Source organism: Lathamus discolor, chromosome 11, assembly GCF_037157495.1.
Source record: "Lathamus discolor isolate bLatDis1 chromosome 11, bLatDis1.hap1, whole genome shotgun sequence".
NCBI classification, from domain to species: domain Eukaryota; kingdom Metazoa; phylum Chordata; class Aves; order Psittaciformes; family Psittacidae; genus Lathamus; species Lathamus discolor.
In genome coordinates this window covers 1,807,700-1,835,077 of record NC_088894.1, presented here as the reverse complement: position 1 = coordinate 1,835,077, position 27,378 = coordinate 1,807,700, and the positions used below count along the sequence as shown (strand labels likewise).

The following is a 27,378-nucleotide window of genomic DNA, read 5'->3' as shown; positions in this document are numbered from 1 at the left end:
TTTGACAAAGACAACGGCGGCTGCTGGAAAGCTGCCTTCCCCCTGCAGACGTGTCATAACCTCACTTCCCTTACAGCTGCTTCCAAACTGTGCCAGCTCTCCCAAAACAGGCAGGAGGATGGTGAAGCAATGTCATCACATCACCCTTATACATCTTCTTGGGCAATCTTTAATGTCCGTGGCATTTTGCTTAGGCATAAACACCGGCTGAGGTACAGAAAATACCTGCAAGGGTTGCACATGGGGCATGAAAAGCCTTGCTGAAAACTCAGTTACACCTGTGGCCTTAAGGAGGTACCTCCCTGAGTGCAAGGAAGCGTTTGGCTCCCACCCATTCATTGCCAGAACAGGGTAAACGCCTGCAGAAGAGGAGCAGAGTCAAGTGCAGCTCTTGGCTACAGGGCTCATGCAGAGGAGCCGACCTACTCGGTTGAATGACCCATCAGGCACAGCACTGGTGGATGCATTTGCTCTGCCTGGTCTAGAAACAACTCTCAGGCAACCCGCAGGTGGGAAATACATTTAAAAGACCACAAGAGGATCAAAAGACCTTTGTTTCCTTTCCCTCTTGTTACAGGGACACAAAGGTAAAGGGATCTTCCCCTATTGCTGGTTTCATTCTATAACCTGGGGTCCAGCTTCACAGGACTCCTGCATCTCACGATGCACATCTAAAGGATTCAGTTTCATTTCCAAAGCTGGACCAGGGACCCAGCTGGGAAAAAAAACAGCTGAGCCCCCCCCTCTACCCCCGAGCAGCTGAAACCAGCACAGATCTGGCAAGGTACAGCTGCTTATTTGTTCATTTTGAGCGCTGCAATGTTGTGTACCCTCCTCCCACTCCCTCCCCCTGTACACATTTGCGCATCTCCCTTTGTTAAACCAGCCAGTGCTCCCCGTAGCAGCAGTTTAACCCCCCCCTCCTCTTCCCACCCATCCACAGCTCGCCAGCCCTGGGTGCTGCTGTGCCCCTCAGCATCTCCCTCATTCCTGAGCAGCACAGCCCTGGAGCACCAGCTGCTCCCCAGCATCACCCTATTTGCTATTTAAATAGCCCTGCAGAGAGAAAAACTTTTTCCCCCCTCCCTTCCCTGCTGTGAACAAGTGCTGATTGCTCAGACAGGCAACGCACACGCAGAGCCACCGTCTTGATCTGATCACAGAGCCGGGGATCGTCAGCATCCCAGGGACCCTTCTCCAACTCGGAGCAGAGGGAAGAGGCTCAGCAGTGCCAAGCAGCAGGTACCGGAGGTGCGGAGGCAACGGGAGCCGCTCAGCAGGTAAAGGGCTCTTCCACCCTCTATTCCCAATGCTTGTGGTCCTGCTCATTTCATTGCTGAACGCAAGGGGAGTGAGGCATTGCCCTTGGCAGAGCCTGGGGACCAGCTGCCAAATCTTTGATCTTCGCAGGGGGTTGGTTGTTCCTTCACTTCCCTGCGGAGGAATTCTTGGAAGCATGGGTCGGGCGATAGCGGAGGATGTGGCAGCTACCACAGATGGGGTAATGCTTGCTTTGACTTTCAAGGGGATTTGCTTTCAGGGCATTTCTTCCCCCTCTTCCCTAAATAATCCTCAACTTTTGGGATTTCCAGGTTTGTCTGTCCCGTCTGTGCCATGTTCTATGGGCTGCCACAGCAATTTGCAGTGGGGATGAACTTCATTTTGAATAAGATCGTAACCATCTTGCTTAAAAGAATCACTTAAATTACAGGTTAAGCCTCTTTAACCTTTAGCTTGGAAACACTCCTTGAACTCTATTTCCCCCCCTCCTTCTTTTTCCAGGGGACCCTGGGGGTGTCAGGCACTTCACTGTCTGAAATCCCAACACAAGGAGTGGGAACCCGACACAAAGGCACCAATTAAACCCTGCCACGCTTCTGCTCCGGCATGGAAAAGCGAGCGCTATGGAAGTGAAACAGCGGCCGCCCCTTCAGACCTCCTGTGAAGAGCAGACCAGGCACAAAGCTCCCTCTCTGCCCTCCTTGTTCCTGCCAGCCCCAGGAGGACTCCTACTGCAGACGGTTCCACTGGAGCCACTTGACTTCGCCAGCAAAGAGCAGCCAAAGCTCACCGGGATGCTCTCCGAGTTCCTTGACTGATGGAAGGAGTTATAATCCTCATTTCTTTCATTCATGGAGCATTACGTGTGCGTTTCGATAGGGTTTTTTTCCTCCTGATCACTTCAAGTTCTAACTTCTCCAATGGTGGGTGACAGCAGAGGTAAGTTGTGTGGTCCATGCTGCCTCACAACCCACTCCTTGGAAATCATCCACTTCTCAATGGAGTAGCAGCTGCTCCTCATGCAAGAAGAGGCTCTCTTCTGTGCTGGCGAGGCTCTTAATGACCGCCCAGGGTGGTTTGTGACCAGCAGGCATGGGAAACAGCTCTCTTTGGGACGATCCAAACAGCACCTGCAGCAATGCAGGCAACAGTTGCTACCTGGACAACAGCATGAGCTTCAACTTGACCTTCCAAGAGCAGGCAGCCGATTTCTATGTTGTCCTCCCCGTGATTTACTCTGTGATCTGTGCTGTTGGGCTCACAGGCAACACTGCTGTCATCTATGTGATCCTCAAGGCCCCCAAGATGAAGACTGTGACGAACATGTTCATCCTGAACCTTGCTATAGCCGATGACTTGTTCACACTTGTCCTGCCCATTAATATTGCTGAACACCTCCTTCACTACTGGCCCTTTGGAGAAGTCCTCTGCAAGGTCATCTTGTCCATAGACCACTACAATATCTTCTCCAGCATTTATTTCCTGACAGTGATGAGCATAGACAGGTACCTGGTTGTCCTGGCTACAGTCAGGTCCAAGAGGATGCCACATCGCACGTACCGAGCAGCCAGGATTGTCAGTTTGTGCATCTGGATCCTAGTCACCGTCATCGTTCTCCCTTTCATCATCTTTGCCAACGTCTACATAGATGACCTGGAGATCAAGAGTTGTGGCCTCAACTTCCCCAAGCCCGAAAGGTTCTGGTTCAAAGCCAGCAGGATCTATACCCTCATCCTTGGCTTTGCCATTCCAGTATCCACCATCTGCATCCTCTACACCATGATGCTCTACAAGCTAAGGAACATGCACTTGAACTCTAATGCTAAAGCCCTGGACAAAGCCAAGAAGAAAGTCACTATCATGGTCTTCATAGTCCTGGCTGTGTGTCTCTTCTGTTGGACCCCCTTCCACTTGGCCACCATTGTGGCTTTGACCACTGACTTGCCCCAGACTTCCATGGTCATTGGCATATCCTATTTCATCACCAGCCTAAGCTATGCCAACTCCTGCCTGAATCCATTCCTGTACGCTTTCCTGGATGACAGCTTCCGGAAGAGTTTCCGGAAGATGCTGGAATGCAGAACTTCCTGAAGAACGGATTGAGGCTCAGATCCCTTCCCTCCCATGGCTTTGAAGGGCAACTTTGCAGACTAAGGGGGGGGTCAATGAACGCACAATGTTCTTTCTTTCATTTACATGTAATGGATGTGTCTGTATCGTTATCACTCACATGGTTTGTCCTGCTTACTTGCAGCTCCTGCCTTTTCCCCCTCTGCACCTCCCAATGTCTCAAAGCACCGTTTCTATAGTGTTAGTTTTAATCACACACTCTGAAGCATTAAGGGCAGAAAAGGCCCTTTTCAGAGACACATCTACTGCACCGTGGTCCTTTATTGCCATCTGCTGTACAGCACAGACAAGCTGGAGAAGAGTTCTCAGGCTAATATCGTGCTTGGTCCTTAATAGCTGTTATGTAGAGGATTGCTCCGTGGAGCAGAGCTAATGAGCACTTCCAATGGAACATCAATAAACTGAACAGAGGATGCAAGATGGGTATTTGGAAAGCAAACCATTTTCACATCCACATTTGTGCATATGTGTCTTACGGCTTTGATTCTGAGGGATGTCTGGTTTCCACCCCAAACTCCCTTATTCCTGAGCTGTTAACACGAGTGGAATTTAAACCAAAAGCAAGACTTGGGTCTTGTGTGTTAAACACTATGAAAATACTATGGGAATGTGTGTTAGAAATTATTTTTAACTCCTTGTTCCTGTTAAGTGTCAAATATCTATTTATTTAAGAGTGAATAATGAAATAAACCTGACAAGAAAAAGAGAGACTGGTTCTTCTTGCACCAGAGAAAACTGATGCTGCTTGTCCCATGTCTTTGCTATGTGTTACATTCTACCTACTGTAAAATACCATAGCCATAGAGCAGTAACAAAATTAAGGTGTTTTGAAAGACACAAGAAAACCACTAGCAAGAACTACACTGAATGCTCCTTCTCTAACAGGTAAGCAGCAAAAGTACATCCACAGAACCAGGATTTGAAAGGAAGAATCAGAAACACTGTACTAAAAGCTTCAAGGACCACTAAAGCCATGGTGGTAGAGGTGAGCAGGGCTCATCGCACTGCAGGGTACATGTTACTGGTTTAAGGAAGGCTGTCTCAGCTAAAGCTTTTCTCTCCAGTTTTCCCCAGGTCCACAAGCACCAAATTGGGCTCTTTCCTGCCCAAATTCCACCAGGAAAACACAGAAATAAGTAAAACATGGGGCTACAGACAGGTCTAGACAGCAGCTGTGTCACACATACCAAAGACAAGCTACCTCGAGCAGTCATCCAAAGTCCATCCAGAAAATGAAGCTGGAGATAGGGCTGCAATGTGAGGTCAGAATCCACGCAGGAAACAGTGCTAGAAGCAAGGGCCCCTCCAAGAGAGTTGGCTTGAAAGGTGCAGGGCTCATCTTAAATAGCCTCCTGGAGCAATGGGCGAGGGTGGAGACACCATGTGAGGCCCCTCAAGGCAATCAAAACCTATCAGTGCCCCCAGACACCAAAATTAACAACCTTCAACACAGCAGGATGGCCTTTTGCTTCTTCCCCTTTGGAAAACTGGAAGAGATTTGTGCATACACCATCACTTGTGCAGCCTTCTCCATGTTGAAGGGGTTAACTTTGGGATTAAAATGAAGGAGGCATTCCTCCAGATTGAAACTTGCCCCAGAATTTTTGATACCAAATGTGACATTGCCTTGCTGTAATGATCAAGAGCTGGATCCCCAGCCTCAGCCAGCCTCGTGAAGAGCAAACCACAGTGGTGGGACCTTAATCTATCATCTTAAACCCCAGGTTTAGTGCCCACTGAGCCAAGTTTCATGGTTCTTCTCTACTTCCCATCAGCTCCACCTTGCAACTACCAGCAAACCATGTGGAAGATGTCCCTGCCCATGGCAGGGGGTTGGAACTGGGTGAGCTCCAAGGTCCCTTCCAACCCGAGCCATTCCATGGTTCCATCATCTACAATTCTATGAAACACAAGGATTACTCAAAGCCTGGTCCTAGCAGTGTGTGTGTGTTTGCACATGGAGGTGTGTGGAGTGATGCTTAGCGTGCCCCAGCCACAAGAGGAGCAACAGGGAGGCAAGACATCAGCTCTAATCAGAAGGCGCTAATGGCTCTCAAGAGGTATCTACTGACTCAAGGAATGTGGGGAAAAGGAGGAAGACGTGGCAAATAGGGGACCGAGGACCATATGGGTGGTTAATTCCGGAAGGAAAGCTGGGCGCTGTGATCCTGGCTGACCTTTATGGGGAAGGAGGCAGGTCCAGCAGCAGATGAGGGATGCAGAGGTGTTGCATGACCCCCCTGGAGCAGCGCAGGGGACTGAGCCAGCCTGCATGGAGGGGGGTACCCACTGCTTTAGCAGCATTGCCACCTGCTGGCAACGGGCTTCCCACATGGAAAAAGAGCAGCGCAGAAAAGTGGCTCGGAGGATGTCACCTCGCACAAACTGTCCAGTTAGGTCTGTAGGAAAGGCAATATATTTTATCAGGTGGAAAACCTGATGTATTGCATTCAATGGACCTTTCGAGGGTAACTCACCCGCTTTCAGACCTGACAGTATCCCGGTTAAATCAATGTCACGACTGTCACAGAATCACAGAGGGGCTGAGGTTGGAGATCCCCCAGTCCAACCCCTGCTCAAGCAGGGTCACCTAGAGCAGACTGCCCAGGGCTGTGTCCGCTTGGGTTCGAATGCCTCTGAGGATGGAGATGCTACAACCTCTTTCGACAACCTGTTCCAGTTCCTCACCACTCCCACAGCGATTACGTTTAAATGCAATTCCCCATATTTCAGTTTGTGCCTCTTAAACACCACTGAGAAGAGTCTGGCTCCCTTTTCCCTGCACCCTCCATCAAGCATTTACAGGTATTGCTTATATCCCTGATCCCTCTCTTCGTGAGGATGAACAGCCACATCTCTCAGCATCTCCTCTTACAACAGCATCCTGCCTGCATCTGTGCTTAAATAAGATGCTCAGCTCCTCTTTGTCCTTGAGGGGTGCAAGGCGACAAGGGGAGAAGAGTTTTGCATTGACCAAGGTCTCCCCCTGTGCTTAGAAAGGGCTCTGTGGTCCATGGGTGCACCGAGCTAACCGGTGGGTCCTTGTGTTTCAGCCCGACGGCACTAAGCGGCACTCTCTGCTTTCAGCTCGGCATCGCCGGATCTTCACAGCGCTGCTCAGCCTCACGCACAGGTTGGTGCCTGCAAACCTGCTGCAAACAGGGGCTGCCCATGCCTGGGCTGAACCCCCGAGCATGGGAGCAGAGAGCAGAAACCACCTTTGAGATGCTTGTCCGCACATCACACAAGTTCGCCCCAGGGAAAACCTGCGCACGGCTCCTCCGCTTGAGTTTCATCAGGGGCTGGTTTGCTGCGGATCACAGCAGCCCACATCAGCTGCATCCTGATGGCTGGAAGCAGGGAAGTAAATCCCTTTAACAGTTCACCGAATAAAGCCCTGTCTAAACAAGCATCCCTTGCAGGGTCTGTGCGGACCAGGGAGACTGATTCAGGGATGCGCACAGCTCCCTCCCATCCTAACCGCCTTCCCAGCCTCCTGGGAAGCCAGCTCAGCTGCAAAGCCAGGGAAATACCCTTCCGAGACAGTTCAGGATGGCTTAATGAGGGCAAAGGTGCTGGGTAACCTCGCAGCTCCCTGGTTACAGCAGGAGCTGAAGGCTTTCTGCTTGCTCCTGCCCACTGCAGCAAAGCTGCATCCTCCTCTACGGGAAGCACATCGCCTTTCCTGCGGCTGCACCCATGGGGACCAACAGCCCTGGAGGACTCTGCTTCATCATCCCTGCGTGAGGGAGAAGAAGCCATTTTCCACCCCAGGAGCAGGAATTAGGGCTCATACAGGGCTCATATTCCCACTACAGGCTTTAAAGGCAGCTGAGATAAGAGGCAGCGATCGGAAATTGCTCTTGCTTTTTAAGTCTTTGTGCTGCAGCAAGTAATAAAGGTTGTTTCAATCAATTGTCCTCATCCGAGCTGTGCTGCAGCTTGTTCCCCCCCCCCAGCCCCGAAGCTGTAATCCCCTGGTACTTACAGAGTCTCACACTGTCTCCTGCTGTTGGTCACGATTTCGGGTGAGAAAAGAAATAATACCCCACTGAGGGATGCAGATCCAGCTCTCAGAAGCATCTTTAGATGGGGAAAAGAATAAAACCAAAAAGAGATTAAAAATGGATGAGCAAAACCATGGAATAAAGAAGATCTGAAACAGAAGAGTCTCTAGAGGGGACTGTTGAAAGCAATCCAAGAGAGAGAATTTGTCCCTTTTCTGTACAGCCTGCACTTGCCTTGTCAGCCACAGGATGCTGAGAGCCGCTGGATGTTATCTCGATTGGGGATGATCAATGCTAACGTGCCATTGATGCTCCCAATGCAAACCGGAGGAAATGGTGACTCTCCGGCTTTACTGCTGGTTCTGGGAGAAACAAGCCTGGTTTGGTGCTTCAGAGGGGCTCAGCACCCCAAGGTTCATGGAATCATGGAATACCAGGGCTTTGTAGAGTGGGGACCAGAGCTGAGCACAACATCCCAGGCCTGGCAAGTACAGAGCAGAGCTGGATGATGACATCTTTACCTCTGATGGCGATGCTCTTGTTGATGAACCCAGCATCCCATTGGCTTTCTTGGCCACAGCAGGATCATGTCCACTCCTGTTGAGCTTGTGGTCCAAGGTTTGACGTCCCCACCTGATGCTGAAGAGAATGGGACTCCCCAGGCTGGTTCCTGATCTCTGTTTCAGGACATCATCTGAGGACCCTCTGTGGGGACACAGCACTAGCATCTCCCTGTCCCATGTCCAGGACAGACCATGGTCCCATCCCATTCATACCACCCCTGCAGCTGATGCTGGACCCAGGGCTGGTTTTGGGGTGATAAACCCTTGATCTAAGGCAGCAGTGAGGCCTCCAGAACTGCTCCACGCTTGCTGCCTTCATAGGACACCAGACACTCTCCAAAACCCCCATAATCTTTCCAAAGAAGCCCCTCTTGTAAAGCCCAATTGGTGCATTCCTCTTCCCCCACCTCCCTTTTGCTGGGAAGGAGGAAGAGGAGTTAATTTAAAGGCAAACACCAAGAATAGGGACAGCAAACATTGCCAAGAGATGCTCGCTGGCATTTGTGTTTGGGAAGTGAAGATGCAGAGGGAAGGATCAAAGCTGTCTGAATAGCTTTTAATTACGAGCCTCAATTGCTCTGTTTTCTGCCGGAGAAGTACACAATTATCCAACAAAGCTCTCAGAGTGGAGCGAGGCACAAGCCCGAAGCTTCAAGGGCTGTTTAGTGGCTATTTTCCCTTCCTAAAACATAATATTTGATGTCTAGATAAAAACCAGGCACTCCCACAAGTGCCTCCAGCCAAGGCTGGTGCTCAGTGCATAGATGGAGAGGCTGAAAAGCTTTTGCTAAGGGGAGATGAGCAACCCGGGATGCACTGAAAGCTGATGATGGCTCTAAAGCACCCACCTCAATGTCCCCTGGCTGGCAGGGATGTAGGTTCTGGCACATCCACCAGCATCCCACTTGGGAAGGGGGAATTCCCAGCAAGGGGAAAACAAACCATAGTTTGGGAATAAGACCTTCAATCGTCCCCATTTTCCGTTTTCCTGAGATGGAATTTCGCCAGGACTTGCGCAGGTCTCCATCACCTCCCCTTCTCCTGCACATAGAGCAGAGTAAGACACCTTGAGGGTTTCTAAGGTCCAAACCATCCGCTGCACAAAGCCCAGGAGGCAGCTGACTATGGAAAGCAGAGGAATAAGGACTCGGTTTCATAAACTTACCCCTCAAATGAGATCAGAGGCTGGTAATTAATGAAGTCAGATTTCAGCACAGTGGGAAACCTCCCTCGAGACTCAGCCCGCTGCCGCTCGGTATTGATGGAATGCTGCAGATGTAATTACACTTCTCTTAGCCATGCAATGGAGAGAGGGCTCCTCCGTGCCATGGGTCACTCTTGGCTGAGCTCCTTCACCCATGCTGACCAGGAGCCAGGGATATGAGGCTGGGAACCATCCTTTCACAGTGGACAGGGAATTCAGAGCCAGCCCATCCTACACCATCCCCATGGCATCACTAACGCACACTCCTTGGAAGACAAGAGGCAGTTTTCCAGCTGAGCACATTGAAACTAAACCCCAGTGCAGATGCCAAAGCAAACAGCAGGGAGATCAGCCCTGGTTCACTTTCCATACCCATCTCCAAGGCACCACAGAAGCAAGGGAGCAAAGGCTGGGCCCATTGTCCGCTGTTTCACACTTCATCTCTGGAGGCAAGGGGTTATGTCCAGGAATGCTCTCTGTGGTTAAGCAGAGCAGGAGCAGTGCGAGGCTGAGATGAGGGGAAGTCCAAGATGTGTGAACTAATGACCTATGCACATGCAGAAGCTGCCGCTAACGCCTGCCACTGAACAAACTTTAAGTCGCCAAATGACAACACGGGATTCCTCTCACACAGGGGAAATCAAACCAAAAAGCCTTTGCTCTTGATCTCATATTGACTGCAGAGCTTGCGTTTCTATTCCCTGTCACCGAATGAATCAGCATGGCAAAGCACTCACTGTACACTGCGGGCTGAAATCGCACACGGAAATCAATGTCTGTAGAGTGGGCAGAGCCGGTTCAAACTCTGGTCTCCCCTCTGTGGCCATGGAAAAGGGGGTCTGATGCAACCAAACACCAGACGAAGGGGGGATTTAATTCTGTCAGTGGTTTCCTTGGAAAACATCGAGTTTCCTGCTTGGATTCTTGCAGATTCATCCTTCACTACACTGGGACTCTGCTGTTTGGCAGGGCTGGTGCTGCTCGGCTCTTGGCTCCAGCCCGTATTGCCTGGCTGCAAGCCTGGAGGGGAGGGAGGCAGCGGATGCTCTCCCTGGCCACTGCAGGCAGGAGGAGCATCCACACAGGAGGTACATCCCCTCACAGCAGTAACATGTAATGGAGAAAAAACCACGTTCAGCTGCAAGAATGGGCTGGATGCACAGGGTATGAGAGTTCCCATTCCAGTAATAGCTGCCAGTGTGGGCTCTGCAAGTAGGATTTCCCACCCAGCACCTAGATGCTGCAAAAGGCACAAGGATCTGAGAGTAAAGCAGGAGCAAAAGGCAAGGATGCGCACAACGATGCTGTACAGACTCACAAATGATCCAACCTGCTCATTGCTCAGGGAGATCCCAAGTGATGCACGGAGTGATGGGGCTTGTTCCCAGAGGCCCTTAACCACAGAAGGACCAAATTCCCAAGGACCCAAACAATAAAAGATGTTCTCCAGGGGGGTGAAGGTGATCCCAGAGGGTGTTGGGGGTTAATCGTGCGCTTCCGACCCCAAGGAGCCTTCAGTGAGGTTTGGGATTGCTGGAGCAGAAACCTGGTGTGCAGGAGGAGAGGCAGGAGGTGGGAAAGAGCCCCCTGCGTCCCCAGCTCTGCAGGGAGCCGGCATCACTCCCGTGCTGCAGACAGCTGGGATTTCACTGCATTAAGGGAGAGGGAGCAAAGTCGGTTTACATGGCTGATTAGCATCGTCGTTGCCAAGATACATAACCATGTTGCTCTATTTATTGATTATTTCACCCTGTCCTGCTAGCTATCCAGGCTTCAGGGTACTGAATAAAGGAACAAAGGGAGTTTGCGAGTCGTGGGGCTCTTTGACCTAAGTGCACCCACCCCAGTGGATCCCGTTCCAAGCAGTCCCTTTGCTTGGAGAAATCCTAATATTCCTTCTTGCAGGATGAGTTATGGTTCTAACACATCTGTTATCGTGTGTTTGAGCCAAGGTGGGATGCAGCCCAGTCTAAACGGGTGGGAGAGGAGAGGGATGCAGCCACTGTGGACCACTCAAAATAGATGTGCATCAGTTCAGCCATGGCAAGGAGGAGCTACAGATCCCCATCCCCAGAACCACCCTATGCCAAACACCCCTTGGCATCACACAGCATATGCTCTACTTCCTCATAGTCCATCTCTGCTCTTCATGCAGCACCAAGACTCACCTCAAAAAACCTTTTTCACCATAAAGCTGGGGCAGATTTCCCTCTACCTTCCATGGAATTCTGCCCTCCCATCATAACATCCCTCCCATCATAACAGCACAACTGTGCTCTCCTCAGCACAGGAGAAGGCCAGGGAGCAAGAACTGGTCCTTCAGACAGCCCTGGGCAGGGTCTGGGAGGTGAAGATCAGGGATGTGCGTTACCAGCAGGTTCTGCAAAGTCACAGTGATGAAGCTCTGCCACCACGTGAAGCCATGAATGCACGATGAGGGCTGCAGCTCAGGATGTGTCCAAAGGAGGTTCTCCCTGTTGAAGGAAGGAGGAATTTCTGCATGCATGCAGATGCACAGAAATCGCTGAAGGGAAGCACAGGGAGAGGAGGGGCAAAGCAAGCTGGGGTCTTCCTGGTAGACTTTGCTGCTGGTCTGAGAATCCCTCCTCTAAGCAGACAGCAAAGGCTGCGCAGCACCAGGGCTCCTGGGCATCCTTTTTACTCACAAGGAGGTGAGATCCTTACAAGGATCCCTTCTACTCACAAGGAGGCCATAGCTGTGGAGAGCATCCACCTCCCTGTAAAGCATTACAGGGTGAGAGGCACCCATCCCTGGGCACACAGTGTCCTATCCAGCAGCGATGTCTGATACCCCAAAGTACCCAGAGAGAGAGCAGAGCCCAGCTAAAACTCTTTGAGGAAAGGGATTTCAGCTGAATACTCACCCAAACCAACTGACCGCAGCCTGACCTGTAGCCATGTGAAGGATAACTCAGCACCTCCCAGGATGAATTCATCCCACGGCATAAAACCATCCAAACCTCAGTGAAGGTATAAATCGCGCACCTTATTTCTGCTTTCAGCAACTGTTATTTGTGCTGGGGAATAGCTGTTTGCTGAGCAGCCTGGGCAAGGGGAAAGGAAGGGAGATGCGGCACCAGCAAAGCATCCTTCCAAAGCCAGAGATCTGACCAGAGGTACCAGTGCCATGAGCCAAGGAGTGAGTCAAGGGAGAGCTCAGCCCCCGGCTTATCCATTCCTCAGCCTTTCCAGCAGTTGCCTCCGGCCAGCAGCAGCAGGAAGAACATTCAGAACATTAATAAACCTCGTAATACTGAATGAAGCACTTTGCTTTATGGCTTTGCTATAAGAACTCACCCCTGGATACTTCTAATTAACTGAGCTAGGAAAGAAGTGAAGATTTCCTCTTCTATTTCCTCACCAATTTTCTTTTGCCTTTCTTTTTCTAAACCAAGATCCCCACTGCCAATAAAATTCCTCTCCTGATATTTACCCACCCGGGCAGGAATATTGATCTCTGTGCAGAGAGACAGCGCTTCCCTTATTGCACATCGCGCTGGCTAATCCATCTTTCCTGGCTACAGAATATTGCTCCGGCTTTCCTTCCAGAGCAGTCCGGTAACTCGCTGTTTCCATGACGGTGCCTAACCCCGCAGCTCCTCAGAGGTGTGGGGAGAGCATGTGGGAAGAGCTTGTTTTCATCCTGCATCAGACTTGACCTCTAACAGCAGGCAGATGCTGGCATCGCTGCCCATGCGAGAGCTGCCTGTTGCCTGCACAACAGAAGTCCCCACTGACCTCAGTAGAAGGGATCAGGTGCTTCAGTGCTGTTCCATACACCCAGCAGTGGTTTCAGCTGGAAAAATAAGCCCCCATGCAAAGACATGAGGAAGCTCTTCCCTGTGAGGGTGCTGAGGCGCTGGCACAGGGTGCCCAGAGAAGCTGTGGCTGCCCCATCCCTGGCAGTGTTAAAGGATGGGGCTTGGACCAACCTGCTCTCATGGAAGGGGTCCCTGCCCATGGCAGGGGTTGGAGCTGGATGAGCTTTAAGGTCCCTTCAACCCAAAGCAGGCTGGGGTTCTATGATCGCAGCAGATCACCCCCTGATGCGTGCAGCCAAGTCGTTCCGACCCCACATCATTCAAAGCAGAGAGGTTTTATTCTCCTTTATTAAAGCACACAAGCAGCCACCTAGGAAATTGTCATTTACACCGCGGTAACTGGGAAATCAAACCAACACAACCAGTGCAGAAGGGAATTAAAGAGCCTGCGCTTCAGCCCATCGCAAGCCTTGAACTCCAGAGGCACAGTACAATAAAGCTTTTGCTTTCAGGTTTTTCTTGCTCTTCATATAACAAACTCCACCGAGCATTGAACAGAATGCCTACACACATCCACTGCAAGGGCCACGGAATTATCCAAAAGCTTCGTAAACGCACATTTATTGAGTACTCGTTTATGTGAGATCGCTGCAGCATCGTCATTATAACAAAATCAGGAGTAAAAAAATGGCCAAACACTGGTATATCTATATTTTCTTTCCATAGAACATAAATCTATTTAAAAACCCAAGAAGCACAAAGGGAGGGCGGCTGTTCCTTACCCAGCCACTGACAAACACTCTCCTGCTCCCTAATGGCACTGCAAGCAAAGCCCAGTGAGTTCCTCTTCGCATGCTTGAGGGTTGTGTGAGACTTCCTGGTGGATTAACATCCATTGCAAAGTGCTTCAAGTGCCCACATTTCCTTCCTCCTCCTGTATTAATCAAGCCAAGTGCTAACTGCAAAGTTTGCTCTGGGATCCCTCCAGATGCAGCATCAAATTCCTCCAGCAGTTTACAAGGGATCTAGGTCCTATATGCAAGACACTGGAATTGCATCTATCTTTTAAGCCCAGCCATAAAGGGAGACACCCTACATAGAAATATAACATCGGATTCTTTTGTACAGCATATATAAACAACATGACAGCATTAAAATATTGGCAAACCAATACATTAAAAATACAGGATCTCATAGACCAGAGCACAATAAATACATTCACATGAAATCTGTACAATCCGGGTGATGCTGCCAGTTCTCACGTTGGACTTGACCTCCTGTCCCCAAATGGAGATCGTTGCTTTGCTTCCCCATCAGCATCACTGCCCAGGTTGCCCTGGGGTGATGTGCTACAGGCAGAATACAGGCCTGCTGTCCCCACCAGCACGGAGGGCACCCAGTGGGAATGCTTCCATTATCAAATGAAATGATGGAGCATTTCATTTCCCATGAAGCTCCGGCCAACTGGGAGAGGAAAAATCAATCTGTGGTTGGCAGGAGGGTGGTGCCTCAGCAGCTTCTCCCACGTCCTCTCAGCATCATGGATCTCATTCTATCAAATAGATAAGAACCAATAAACCCCCACCTTTTGTATCGTTTGGGCACCACTTATCTCAAGTGGAGCACATGGGAAGGGTTTAGGCTGCCACTCCAACCAGAAATGTCCATGTCTTCTGCAGGAGTTGCCCTTCAGACTTCTCCAAAACGGTCATCCCCTGTACATAAATACATGTATACATAGGCCACTTCATTCCTTCCTCCTCTCCCTGAGGAATAACCCCAAGGCATGCTTGGCAAGATGAAATCCTGCGATACAGCTGTACCTACGGCGCTAGAGATGCTTATATACAGACACATTCTGTTCATTATTACAACGGAAATAGAGGGTTAAAAAGAAAAGTGATAGCAGCATGTAAACAAGGATTCGTGTTCATTTTGTGTCTTGTCTTCCTCCTCTTCTGATCCACGCTCACCAGTTTTGACAGCCCCTTCTCACCACCAATGCACTGGAGGCAGTGGGTTCTACTGCACACCCCACCTGCAGGAGCTGCCATTGTCCTCCCCAGGCTCTCAGCCACAGGGCAGTTTGAATTCCCATTCCATCAGCTCCCTCCTCTCCCTCCCCGCATCCTTCCTTCCACGATGACTCATCCTGGAGCTGATCCTGGGTTTTGTCTGATGGCTGCTGCCCACTTTGGCTTCAGCAAAGTCTAATTTTGGAGCAACGCTACAAGAATGAAGTGCCTGGTGAGCCACATGAGCTGTTTGCATCTGAACCCAGGGAGGAAGAGAGAAATGGAATAGTTTGTATTTTGCCTGTCTCCCAGCAGCAAAAGTGTAAGTCCCAGGAGCAATGCCTGGTTAAAACACTTCATTCCCGAATGCTCAATGATGCTGCAAAACCACCGGGGTTTCGCAGGAATCAAAGGGCTGATTTCAAACACGTTCTTCAGTGCGGGGAGCACAGGAATTAAAAATGCATCAAGTGGGCTTTTTTCCACCTGCTCCTGCAGATTCCGGTTTTCCCAACCCCCAGCATCGTTTCCCTCTCAGGTTTGGAGGTCCTGCTAAAGAGCTGTTATCTGAGTCAGCTCTGACGTGGGGGTGGTTGGACTCTGCTGGGCGACAGCCACCATGGGTATTTCCATGCCTAGTCAGGCCGGATTGTTAGTCCCCTCCGAGTTCTTGCAGGCGTAAGCCACATCCTTGGCGATGCTGCACATCCTGTTGGACATCTGGAGCTCCGTCCTGAAGGCGGTGGGGAAGCAGAACTTCTTGAAGCACGCCTTGAAGTTCTCATCCAAAAAGGCATAGAGCACGGGGTTCAGGCTGCTGTTGGCATACCCCAGTGCAGTACAGAAGCAGGAGATGGCCAGCTCAAGCTCGCTTTCTGCTTTGGCACCCAAGCATTGGACCAGCACGAAGATCTGGATGGGAGTCCAGCAAATGATGAAGACCGCCACCACCACCAGGACCATGCGGGTGATGCGCCTCAGGTTGCGGTCCTTCTCCTTGGAGCCTGAAAGGACACGGACGTTCTTGAGTCGTCTGATCATGAGACTGTAGCAAATGGTGATGATCAACACGGGGATCATAAAGGAGAAGAGAAAGACACAGATGCCAAACACCGGATCCCAGTAATCCACGGGTGAAGGCAGCTTAATCAGACAATCGATTTCTGCAAGGGAAAAACCAACAAGGAAAGGAAGGTCAGCAAAGCCACAGCAAGAAGAAAAGCATCTGCAGGTTCAGTTTAGGCATGTTTAACACAGGAAAAGCAGTAGCAGTGATACAGAAAGGCAAAGGCACAAAGAGTTAGGATGGCTTTGCAGCAGAGAGCTCACCACACTGATGAAAGTGGTACCCCCCTCTCCAACACCGCCCCAAGCCCATGGACTCTCCGGCCACCAACACCTCCCACCCGTTGGATGTGCTTTTACTGACCATTGTTTTCATTCTCTGCAGATCCCATCACCATGGCTGGGATGCCAAAGACGGAAGCCAGTGCCCAGATGCAGACATTGACCACTTTGGCCTTGTGGGGAGTGCGGATGTCCAGCGCTTTGATAGGGTGGCAGATAGCAATGTAGCGGTCCACGCTCATCATCGTCAGCGTGAAGGTGCTTGTGAACATGTTGTAGTAGTCTATAGAGATGGCAATCTTGCAGAGGACATTGCCAAAGGGCCAGAAGCCCAGGAATGTGTCCGTACCCTGGAAGGGTAAGGTCATCAGACACAAGGTATCTGCTAGAGCAAGGTTAAAGATGTAAATGTTGGTCGCTGTCTTCATCTTGGTGAATCTGCAATGTAGGAAAGGGCAATGGTTAGAGCTTCACCTGATCGTGATGGGTAAGACATTGAAGCCTAGTGAAAAGGGCATTCTGCCACTTTAGGAAGGAGATATTCTCTATTTCTTATGTAACAAGAGATTCAACACCCTTTCCTTTCCACCTCCCACATGTTTATCAACACGCAGCTCAACCCAGCTCCTACACCACACAAACAGTGCCTTCACAATCAGTTTCACTGGCAGGAGAAGTATGTTCCTTAGACCACGAAAGCCTGAGGCTGTCAACTCAGACCATGAGCTTTGAAAATGACTTCAGTAAGGATTTCATCACATATGGCTTCATTATTATAAATATAGGTGAAAGCTTTACCCAGTAAGTTCATTTTAAAGGCATCATATGGACCAGGGGTAAGTTCATTAGCCATTTTGTATGGGCTCATATGGGCCAAAGACGATGGCAAATGTGAGCTACCAAATAAGAATGGGGAAGATGGCCAGCCCTGGCCGGTGGCAAAGAACTGGTGAGGAGTGAGGTTTGTATCAGAAATACACCACCACAATGGATCTTTCCAAAGAAAGGGGTACTTTGCACATAGGGGCATCAGTTGAGTCGACTTCAAAGAGTTTTGTCAATGCCAAAAGGACAGAACACAGAACAATGTTGTGTGTTATGTCTGACATCCCCAAAGCAAGATTCACCTTGTTCCAATGGCAAATCATCTCCTTTTTACGCATGGGAAATGATGCAAAGAAAGATGCGATCACCTACCCAAGGACACGTGCAGAGTCTGCAGAAATGGAAACCCAACAGTGATTCTGTGACCGAATCTAACGCTTCAGCTCCAGGAGGTTCCTCTCACGGGCAAAAGAAGAGCTCAAATAGGTATAATTTTAAAACTACAGCTCATCTATCATTTACTACCCTAATGGCCTTTACAGAACCGCTGCCAGATACGGCAGACAATGACGTGTGCTATTAGGGGAGGACAAGTTCATCCAAGGATAACACCTGAGCCCATAAACCACTGCGCTATGTGCAGCCTGATGCGTGTTAGAATATTACAGGGTCTGATTATACCTAAAAAGCTCTTTCTTGTCAAATGGATTCAGAACAGCAAACCCACAACCGTACTCAGCACCGTGCCCTCCCCTGATGATCGGAGCTTCAGCTCTTGATAGACTACTTGAATGCTTAGAGGAACATTATCACTGCCACGCTCTGAGCTCTGCTGAGACGCGCAGAGACATAGCCAGGCTTGCAAGAACAATAGCCAGGGGATCCGCGATCCAGAATACAAAGTCTGTATTTTTACCCCTTTTAGAGCTTGTATTAGAAGTCAGATGTTTGAAAGTGGCTTCAGAAGCAAGAACAAATGATCCTATATTTGACTTTGAAAGCCAAAGATAAGCGTTTGGACATGGACATTGATGGCAACACTTCTGGTCCCTACACAAGCCAGGCTCCTCCTGGCCCAGAAATCCCAGCAGACAGTGGGTTCTTAGAAAGCCAGCCCAGATCAAATGAATTCATATAACCAAAGCAGCAGAGGAAAAACCACCGTTGCCCTTCCTATTGTGAAGGTGTGAACAAGCACTTTGCAAACCCAAGACAACCAGGCAGCTGCCAGGGCTTTAGTGCCTGGGACTTCCTAAGCAGAATTACACAGGAACAGGGAGAGAAGATGGTTCTGTGAATGGATTCAGACACTTCTGGGTCAGCAGGAGGGGAATTCGGATTAAGAAATGAAATCAGTGCTCTTCATCAGCCCCCACAACAAGAGGTATTGTCAGCTCAGCTCCAGATTATTCAGAGCCATCTAAAACTGCTAGCAAAGGTCTCCTGGGAGCTGTTGTCTTCCTCAGCATCTCTCAGACTCAGCTAGGCTTGCTCAAGCTTCCCAAAGGTCAAGTTTGCTCCAGTCCATCTTTCCTAGGGGACTGGACTTGGAGGCAATTCATCAACATTGCCTCTAACCCCCACTGCTTTGACTGATGTTGTAACTTGAGGGAATTGGAACTTGATGATCTGAAGGTCCTTTCCAACCCTAACTATTCTATGATTCTCTGAATAACAGCTGAGGGTTAGAACAATGACGAGCAACTTTACTCTCCAGTGGGAGAAACCAACAGTGATCCACCTACCTCTACCACCCATCCAGCATCCACGAAGGACAACGTTGCCTCCATGCACACTCCTGCATCCCTAGTGCAGAGACAAGTTAGGGGCATCTCAGCTCACCCTGAGCTTGGGGTGTGCAGATTGCAAACCTTCAGCTCCCTCCATTGCAGGGACCTCACTGGTACCTCTCCTTCAAAGCCCTTCTCAACAAGAAGATGCGATCACTCAGCCTGGCCCTGCAAAACCTGCTCCCCCTCCGTGTGGACCCACCTTCAAGTACATTTTAAGGTTGATTTTGTGCTCTTAAAAGGCAGGGAGATGAATTTACACCTATTTAATTACTCCTAGCTCCACTTCCTGTGCACGCTGAGAGCCAACAGCCTGTACCCCATCCAACCAATGTTCCCAAACATTTCCAGTATGTTCAGTACAAACAGAAAATCAATCCATCACTTCTCTGTGGATTAACCTCCTTTTCTTCTCCTCCAGGAACCGAGACTGTTCTCTTTCTTAATCTGCTCAAAGGAAAGACAAATTAAACCCTCAGCACCTACAGCTGCCCCCCATGGCACAGCTCCGATGTGGATAAGGCTGTGGACAGATGAGGACAGCAGCTCCCGGCGGAGCCACTTTCCTGCCCTTGGTCACAGAGGCAATTTCCTAACGGAGCATCTCCCACAGGGCAGTTCTCAACTCTCCATGCAGCTCCAGAAGTCACCACCTTGCTCTGCTCTCCTGTTGGCCCAGCTGCTGAAGCCTAAGAGTTAAAATGTCTGGACACAAGCTCAGAACTCTGCTTCCCCCTCTTTTTTGGCTAAATGGATCTTAAGGAGTATTACCTGGAACAAAGCTCTGCATCAGCAAGGGGAACCTGCAGTCTGGCAGAGGAGATGGGTAGGAAGGAAACGGCTCTTCCACATATGGGGCTTTGAGGTCCTGTTTCTCACGAGGATGGATTTTGTCCCTGGATGAGCCCTCAGGGTTTTGGGCCATCAAACCTATTGTTTTAGCATCACTGCCTCCTTTCCACCCAGCAACCTCAAGGCTGCAGGGCAGCAAGCAGTTCCTGATGCCCCAGGCTGAGGACCAGGAAGTACAACCCAAAATGGGGCTGCAGACACCAGAGCAAAGCCTTGGACCATGAGCACTGTCCCCAGGAGCTCTCTGCCTCTCAGAGCCTCTCGATTTTGATGTTCTTTGCTCATCAGGATGCAGACAGCGCTGTTCACCTTGAGCAGCAGCTTCCATCACCACACCCTGGCATCAATGACAGCCTTTGCCACCATCCTTGGACCCACACAGGGAAGCAAAACAGAGCAGAAAAGGCCCAGAGGGGATTCTTGCTGAGCTGCTCCCACACTGCCAATGGAAATCAGTGCAGCTCACTGCCACCTCTGCGCCCAACCTGCTCTTAGCACCCAGGCTGTAAGAAGGTGGTGTTTGATCTGGCACATCCCGCTGTGATTTGTGTCCCCCCCAGCCATACACCCACATCGCGCTCTCTGTATCCCTGCTGCTCCCGTCACCATCTGACAGCCCCCAACAACACCCAAATCAAGGTGGTTTCTTCTTAATGGTTCAAAAAAGAGACAATTTGAGAAGGACAAATTTAAAACCACTTTGGGCTTTGACCCAGATGCTACAACAAAAGAGACCATAACACCAGCACATAAAAGCCTATCAATTACCTGGCAGGCTGGTGAGTGACCAGCAGGGGTTAAGGGGCTTGGGCCAGCCAGGGTGAGCACCCACACTTTGGACAGATGAATTGCTTGCCCTTTGAGCCCCTAGGTGACAGCAAGGGAAAACAAGCTCTGCCCTCCCTCCTTGAGGTGCTCCCTGGGGACTGGTGTGGATGGGGACATGACACGGCCCCAGCTGCTGCTGTGCAGAGGGCAGAGATCGAGTGGTTCCTGCTGCAAAAGCCTCTGCAACTGGTCCAGGGGCTCACACATCCCTGAGCAGGTCCCTGGCCACCAGGATGCTGCTTTGGTCTTAGAGGGCATTCGTCAGCATCCATCCTGCAGCAAGATGCTCTCATATCTATTCATGGGCCAGCTCTGCCTGTGCTGACCTGCTCATGCCCTGAATGCTGCTAGGAATTGCCCAGACCCTGAAAGAGCACTGGAAACAGAATCCCATATTAACCACCACGGACTTACTGCTCCACATGGGTAACACCCTTACCCCCATCCCACCAGGAGCCCTCCAGCACACACTGCAGACACAGGATCTGTGTTAACGAGGGTCAGACACAGCTACTGTGAGCCTTGTTCTTCCAGGAAAAGCTAACAGAGGCAGCTGTGGAGCGTGCTGAGGTCTTAGATGGCCCCACCAGCACCCGCTGGGTCCATGCTGCATTAAACACTCACTCGATTTCAGCTCCGGGACACGCAGCTGGTGGAGGCTCTTCCCTTAGAAAGCTGTCTATTAGGAAATCAGCATCTCTGCAATGTCCTAATTAACTTCATTTTCCTCATCTCCTCACAGCCAGCTGCCCTCACCCCCGTTCTCAGGGGCTGATGCAGTTTGTAAGCAGAATAACAGCTGGCACAGCCACCCCCAGGCAGGCGCCTGGTGCAGGCAGCTCCCCATCACATCTCCTCTCTCCTCCTAAGGCTTCACCTGAAAGCAGCAAATGGAAAAGTAGGGGCCTGGCAGCCCTATTCTGCCTGAACAGCTGCTTTAAATGCTCAGAAGCAGAGTTCTTCACTAGGGAGAGCTGAGCAGCCTCATTGGGCTCCCAACAGATTGCTTCCATGGCAAAGAAATGAGGCATCGTTCCCATGGGGGCTGGTCCAGGTGAGCAGAGCCAACAGTGAGGGGCTGATCCAGGCGAGCAGAGCCAGCAGTGAGGAAGTGCTCTGGATAATCACTCCTGAGCATCATAGCAGCATGATGGAGCTAGGGATAACAGAGGACTTCCTGGACCAGAAGCAGCGTGTTATCCCTGGTCCCTTCCCTGGCACACTGGTCTCTCACACCCCATCCAGCTACACCAGGGTCAGCATCACCCCCAGCCCCATGGGTCAGCCAGTGTAAGAACAATACATCCCTCTTCCCCTTTAATTCCTAAAAACAAAGCTCCTGGCCGAGCAGCCCTGCACAATTCAGTCCATACCCAAGAGGAATCTCAGCAGCCTGGTTTCCCCCCAGTCTCCCCCAAACCCTCTCTGCTTTGTGCTATTCAACCCCTTGTTTCACATTCATTAAAAAGCAGCACAGGAAATCTATGCAAAAGAGAGCAAAGAGCAGAAGGGGAAGGAGGGAGCGGAGGCATTATCTCCACTGGCAAGAGCTCCACAATGAGCAAGCAGAACAAAGCCACAGACGGGGCAGGTTTCCACAATAGGCCCTTTACTGTCCAGGAAATCATGCTCTTGATGAGAGCCCTTCGTGGTCTCCTCCAATTAGTGCTGCTCAGCACCAGACGGGGATTGACAGTCAGCTGCTGACTGCTCTCTATAGATGAAATCACTCCAGGTAGCAGGGAGGTGCAGGCTGGGCTCTGCAGCAGAGGGGAACACCAAGGAGAGGCTTTGCATTTGTATCCTTGTGGGAAATATGGGGAGATCCCAAACTCTTCCCCTTGGTGCCGCAAAAAACCCATTCAGGAGGAGCAAAACCCAAACCTTCCTCACGCCTCCTCTTTCCTCAAGTGCTGGTATTAGCCTCTATTTCCCAACTCCCGCAAAACCAGGAAGCAATTACTGCTTATGGTACCCAAGCGTTCTGTTCCTGGAACACAATACAGCGTTTTCCTATAGGATGCGGTGTCGGCTTGTCCCTGGTGAAATATAAGCATGGAATGGAAAAGCGAAAACCAGGTTTTGTAGGGTACACCCTATCTATAGATGACAGGGACTCAACACAGAGGCTTTGCCAGTCTTTTCTACGTTAATGGAAGAGATATACCATTAAGAGCCCCAAACCCCATGCTGACTTACCAGCAACCAGCTTCCAACCTACTGAAATAAAGATGCTTTAAAGGCAGGAAACCCAGAAGCACCAATGCTCCAGTTTGGGGAGGAAAACCTGTGCTTGAGAAGTCATCATCACCCTCCTGTACACGGCCAGAGATACTGAGTCCAGTTTCTCTGCTCCTGACTTCAAAAGTAAGGGCAAAGAGGGCAAAATCCTGGCCAGAGATAACCAGAAGTTGTACTTATGGAACCCAGAAGGGTCATTCCCTGGGTATAACCCAGTGTTAGTCTCAGCTTAGTACTGAACCCCCAGGACACACTGATGGGGAGACCCAGGGGGAAACAGCAGCTTCTATAAATGCTGTAACTCTATGGCTTCCCCAGCACACATTATCCAAGGGTGCCCTCCAGGTTCATACAGAAGGCTTTTTGGTGAATCCCCCAAAAGAATTACCCAAATAATTAAACTTTTCCTGGCTTTTTTTGCATGTACAGGGGACTCCAAATAAAGGCGAAAAGGGAGAAATGGCAGAGGCCTGGCGAAGATGGAGATGACATCTTCAGTTTTCAACTGCTTCCAACCAGTAAAACCAGAAGAAGAACACACACAAAGGTTACCTTCTGAGGTTCACCTGTGGGGTAGGGACTCCTTTCCCCTCTGCACACACTGCTTGGCATCCCCAGGGAGCTGCATCGCTGTGGGATAAGGAATTCTCACTCCCAGAGCCTCACTGCTCACCGCACTTACACGTACCCACTATCACCCTGCCTACTCGAGTGACTGCTGCAGCACCAAACAAACATGAGCTCTTCCAGTGGAGCACTGGTGCACTGCAAACCTCTCTCCATCTCCAGGCTCCCCAAGGCTAACGTGACCTCTTATCCCTGCCATAAACTCCTCGGCAGGAAGAACACGGACAGCAGCCTGATGAACAGAACCATCATAGAATGGCTTGGGTTGGAAGGGACCTTCAAGCTCATCCAGCTCCAACCTCTGCCACGGGCAGGGACACCTTCCACTGGAGCAGCTTGCTCCAAGCCTTGTCGCTTTGCCCTTGCAACAGAGATTTAATCACTGTTCACCAACCTGTGATACCAAAGACTTAATCCTGCAGCATCTGCCCCAGCCAAGTTATGTGCATCCAAGGGGAAGCTGCTTTGGCAGGAGCAAGACTTAATCCCATCGGTGCCTGCTAAATGTTGTCATCCTCTGTTGGAGGAGAAAACAAATCCACTCCGTCTTTTCTGTGCTGGCAGCATTCACCTGCACCAGGAATCTGCTCCGAGATGTGTATGAAATGGAAGCTCGCCCCTTATCACACCAGGTACTGAGATTAGGAGTTTGCTGGCATGTGACATAGAATCACAACCTTAACACTTGCATAAACTTACTTGGTACTTACAGGAGGAAACAGGGTTTCTGATTCAAGGAAATAGAGAGGGGTTAAACCACAGCAGAACCAGGCAGGGACACTTAAAATGCCAGTAGAGACGTGCAGGGAGGCTGCAGGACTGTGCTGCTGGGGTGGTGAATGCTCCAAGCAAAGGAGCTTGAGAAGTTGCCCTCAACTCTGCAGCACCCATCGCGTTATTCACATCTATGGCTTCCAAAGAGTTGGGAGAGTCACACCAGTGATTTTCCCCCCTGCAAAAGGGAAGCTGAGCCTCCCAGCAGGCTCCTTCCCTTACTATTAACTTTGGGAAGCAGCAGCATCCCGGTGGAGCATCACCTGCATCCACAGCCGTGGTGCTGGACGTGGCACAGGAGGGAGAGGTCCCATGACAGGTCCAGCGGTGGGATGCTCCCATCACATTGCCCTCCCCGGCTCCCTGCAAAATAAAGCCTCGTTTCTTTTGAGCAGATCTGATCGCTCTGTTCCATTCTCTGGGTTTAACTTTAGGAGGCACCAGAGGGCAGCTGAAAGCTGGTGGGAGCCTTCATCAGAGCCTAGGAAGGGAAAAACACAAACAAAACCAAAGCAATAAAGCAAATGCCACATCATTACCTCTAAAGCACATTGCAACGGCCAGGGAAGCGCCTGCCTGCTTCACCCACAGCAGGGGTTTGGAGCGAGGGGGAAGGTTTGCCCTGCTCACAGCCCTCCCCACAGCCCCCCTGCGTGTCCTACCTGATGATCACATACATGACGGAGCAGTTGCCCACCAGCCCCACGATGCACACAATGGAGTAGACAACCACAATGGTGATCTTGATGCTCAGCGGCAGGAAGCTGTCCCCCGTGCCGTTGTTGAACCAGTTACTGGGCAGAAAGCTGAGGTTCAGCATAGAGGAGTCATTCAGCAGCTTTCTCAGGTCAGGGTCTTCCAAAATGTGGGCAGGGAAGAGCGGGTCCATCCTGAAGCTTGTGCCAAGGACCTGCAGCACTGAAGAGACAGCTTTAAGACCCACTGATCAAACGGGTAGCCCAGGACCACAGCAAAGCATGAGAGGTGCTGGAGGAGAAGGGCGATTCCTTGCTGGGGAGAGCACAACATCCCCCCTCAAACCTCCCTATGGTCTTGGGGGTGCAACCCCAGCGCTTGGTGCATCCTGAGCACGCAGGGAGCTCACGCACGTCTCCACACCGCATCCAGGGACATGCGGGCTGCACCGCGCCAGCCCTGCGTGCTCCAACCCGCCTCTCCCGAGCCGCTGAGTGCCCATATCCGGCTTTGTGCCCCCGGACCCCCCGCTCCGTGGCCCCCAAGAGCTGCCGCAGCCTCCCACCGGGGCGGGGGGGGGGGGGGGGCTCGTCCTGCTGCTGGTGCACAACACGTACCCCCCGCACCCCTCCATCCCCGGTAACACGGCAGGAAAAGCCCGAAGTTGGACCCAAGCCCCCGCTGGCCGCTTACCTGGGTGAGGGTCTCCGGTTTAACGCCGCATCCAGGCAGCGCCGGGAGCAAGGATGGGGATAACGGCGGTGGGGGGCGATGCGCTGCTCTCGCAGGCGGGGATGCTGCCGGCGCAGGGGCTGCACCCCGATCCCACGTTTTTAACGAAAAGGGAGGGATAGGGAGGGATGGGAGGGAGGGATGAGGGCGGACGGCGGCTGGGCAGAGCCAGCCCCGGCTGCTGGCGGCTCCCACTGCGTAAGACACAAGCAGGGGGGGAAGGAAGAAGAAGGGGGGGGGGGGTGATAATAAATAACCAGAGGCACCAAATGGAAAGCGAGCATCCCCCCCACACCCCGGCCCCTTCATCACCCCCCCCTCCCAACCACAGCACTCAGCCGCGGAGGGGACCCGCAGCCTACCTGGGGTGGGCTCCAACCCAGTGGGAAGGGAATGAAGGGAGAGAAGACGAATTCCTCCCTCCGCTGCCACTGTGCAACCTGGGTGCTGTGCTAGGGAGAAACGGGATGGGGAATTTGACCTAGAAACTGGCAAACATACAAGGAGGGCTGCGAAGCACCGAGGGGGGAGTTGTTGTTCTTTAGCGTTCGTGTAGCGGCATTCGCTAAAGGTCATTCATTTGCAAGCTAAAGCATCCTGCAGTTCGGATCAGAGCTGGAGTAGCACATTTATGTTGAGAAGCTGCAGTGGTGAACTCGTTACCTCTGCATGGGGCGACCCACACAGTCCCTGCTCTCCCCATCTGGGACACTGGTCCTGATGGACTCAGCGCCCAAGAGCTGCAGAGCCCCCACGTAAGCTGCCCCCACAAAACAGACCTTTGGGGTCCAGCCCCAGTTTGATCGCAGATCAGGCACAGAGTAACTGCTGAGAACTGGAGCTTCATGGTCTTGTGCCCCTGAGCATCCCTGAAGATGCCGTTTCCCAGCAGTTTACAGGGACATAAGCAGAGACATACAGGGCAGGACCAGTTTGAGGCACATCCCGAGTGCCCAGGACAGGGAGAAAAGGAAAATGAGCTCTTGGGCAGCAAATGCTTCAGAGAGCACAGCACAGACACAGCCCTTTCTGCTTCAGTTGTGCTTTAACAGAAGTCTGGGGTGATTTAGCACAGAAGCTGCACCTTCTTTACAAGGAAGGTAACAGCATGGTATGGTAACATGTTGTACTTTCCCTGAATGCGTTCATAAGATCAGGTCACAGCTCTAACAGGGAACAAGGGATAAAAGCCTGACCCAGGGATGCAGCCTTCTTGCGCAACAGAACAGTCCGGGTGCTTGAAGAAAGGTTGGGGGTTTTTTAGCACTCCATTAACGAGAGAGTGTGAAATAAAGACGAGAGCAGACGTTACTTTAATTGTTAATGGCTTGAGTTTCAAAGGCTGAGGGAAGGACAGCAGTAAATCAGCGCTGGACAGCCCAGGAGCCTACGGGAAAAGGGTGCTTGCGAATGCAGCTCCGCTCCTCTCTGCTGGCTCCCACCCCAAGGAAGGCACTTAGCCCTCCACATACTCACTCTGTGTTAATTCAAGGCAGCAAAGACAGCGTGTTCACCTATCTGTCTTGTTGTGGTTCTTGTTTTGACTCACAGCACAATGCTTTGGAATGACTCCTGTAGAAAGGGATCAGCGTTGCCACCCTGAACTACCGACAGCCAAGACATGTTTAGTGTCTGGAACAAAAGCTCCTCCTCCATCCATCTCCCATCTGCACACTGCTCAGCC

At 51.1% G+C, this 27,378-nt stretch overlaps 2 protein-coding genes and 1 long non-coding RNA gene across 4 annotated transcripts; 1 reads left to right on the top strand and 2 right to left on the bottom strand.

Annotated features, from left to right (window-relative positions):
* Nucleotides 1–1,102: 1,102 nt before the first annotated feature.
* LOC136020356 (uncharacterized) lies at nt 1,103–4,711 on the bottom strand. The gene is made up of 2 exons (XR_010615301.1): nt 4,599–4,711; nt 1,103–2,934 (listed from the first exon to the last, which is right to left on the bottom strand). It is a non-coding gene; the product is annotated as an uncharacterized LOC136020356 (long non-coding RNA).
* Nucleotides 1,142–3,544, top strand: NPBWR2 (neuropeptides B and W receptor 2). The gene is made up of 2 exons (XM_065691380.1): nt 1,142–1,280; nt 1,783–3,544. Exon 2 carries the CDS (start codon nt 2,374–2,376, stop codon nt 3,370–3,372), a length of 999 nt encoding a protein of 332 aa, XP_065547452.1. The 5' UTR covers nt 1,142–1,280; nt 1,783–2,373; the 3' UTR covers nt 3,373–3,544.
* Nucleotides 4,712–15,621: 10,910 nt separating the features above from the next.
* On the bottom strand, nt 15,622–26,144 carry OPRL1 (opioid related nociceptin receptor 1). 2 transcript variants are annotated; one of them, XM_065691363.1, is made up of 5 exons: nt 26,057–26,144; nt 25,656–25,888; nt 24,929–25,184; nt 16,412–16,767; nt 15,622–16,145 (listed from the first exon to the last, which is right to left on the bottom strand). In XM_065691363.1, exons 3-5 carry the CDS (start codon nt 25,153–25,155, stop codon nt 15,622–15,624), a joined length of 1,107 nt encoding a protein of 368 aa, XP_065547435.1. In that variant the 5' UTR covers nt 25,156–25,184; nt 25,656–25,888; nt 26,057–26,144. The 2 variants fall into 2 exon arrangements, with proteins under 2 accessions (XP_065547435.1, XP_065547437.1); XM_065691365.1 differs by lacking the exons at nt 24,929–25,184; nt 25,656–25,888; nt 26,057–26,144 and adding an exon at nt 21,249–21,326.
* Nucleotides 26,145–27,378: the final 1,234 nt, after the last annotated feature.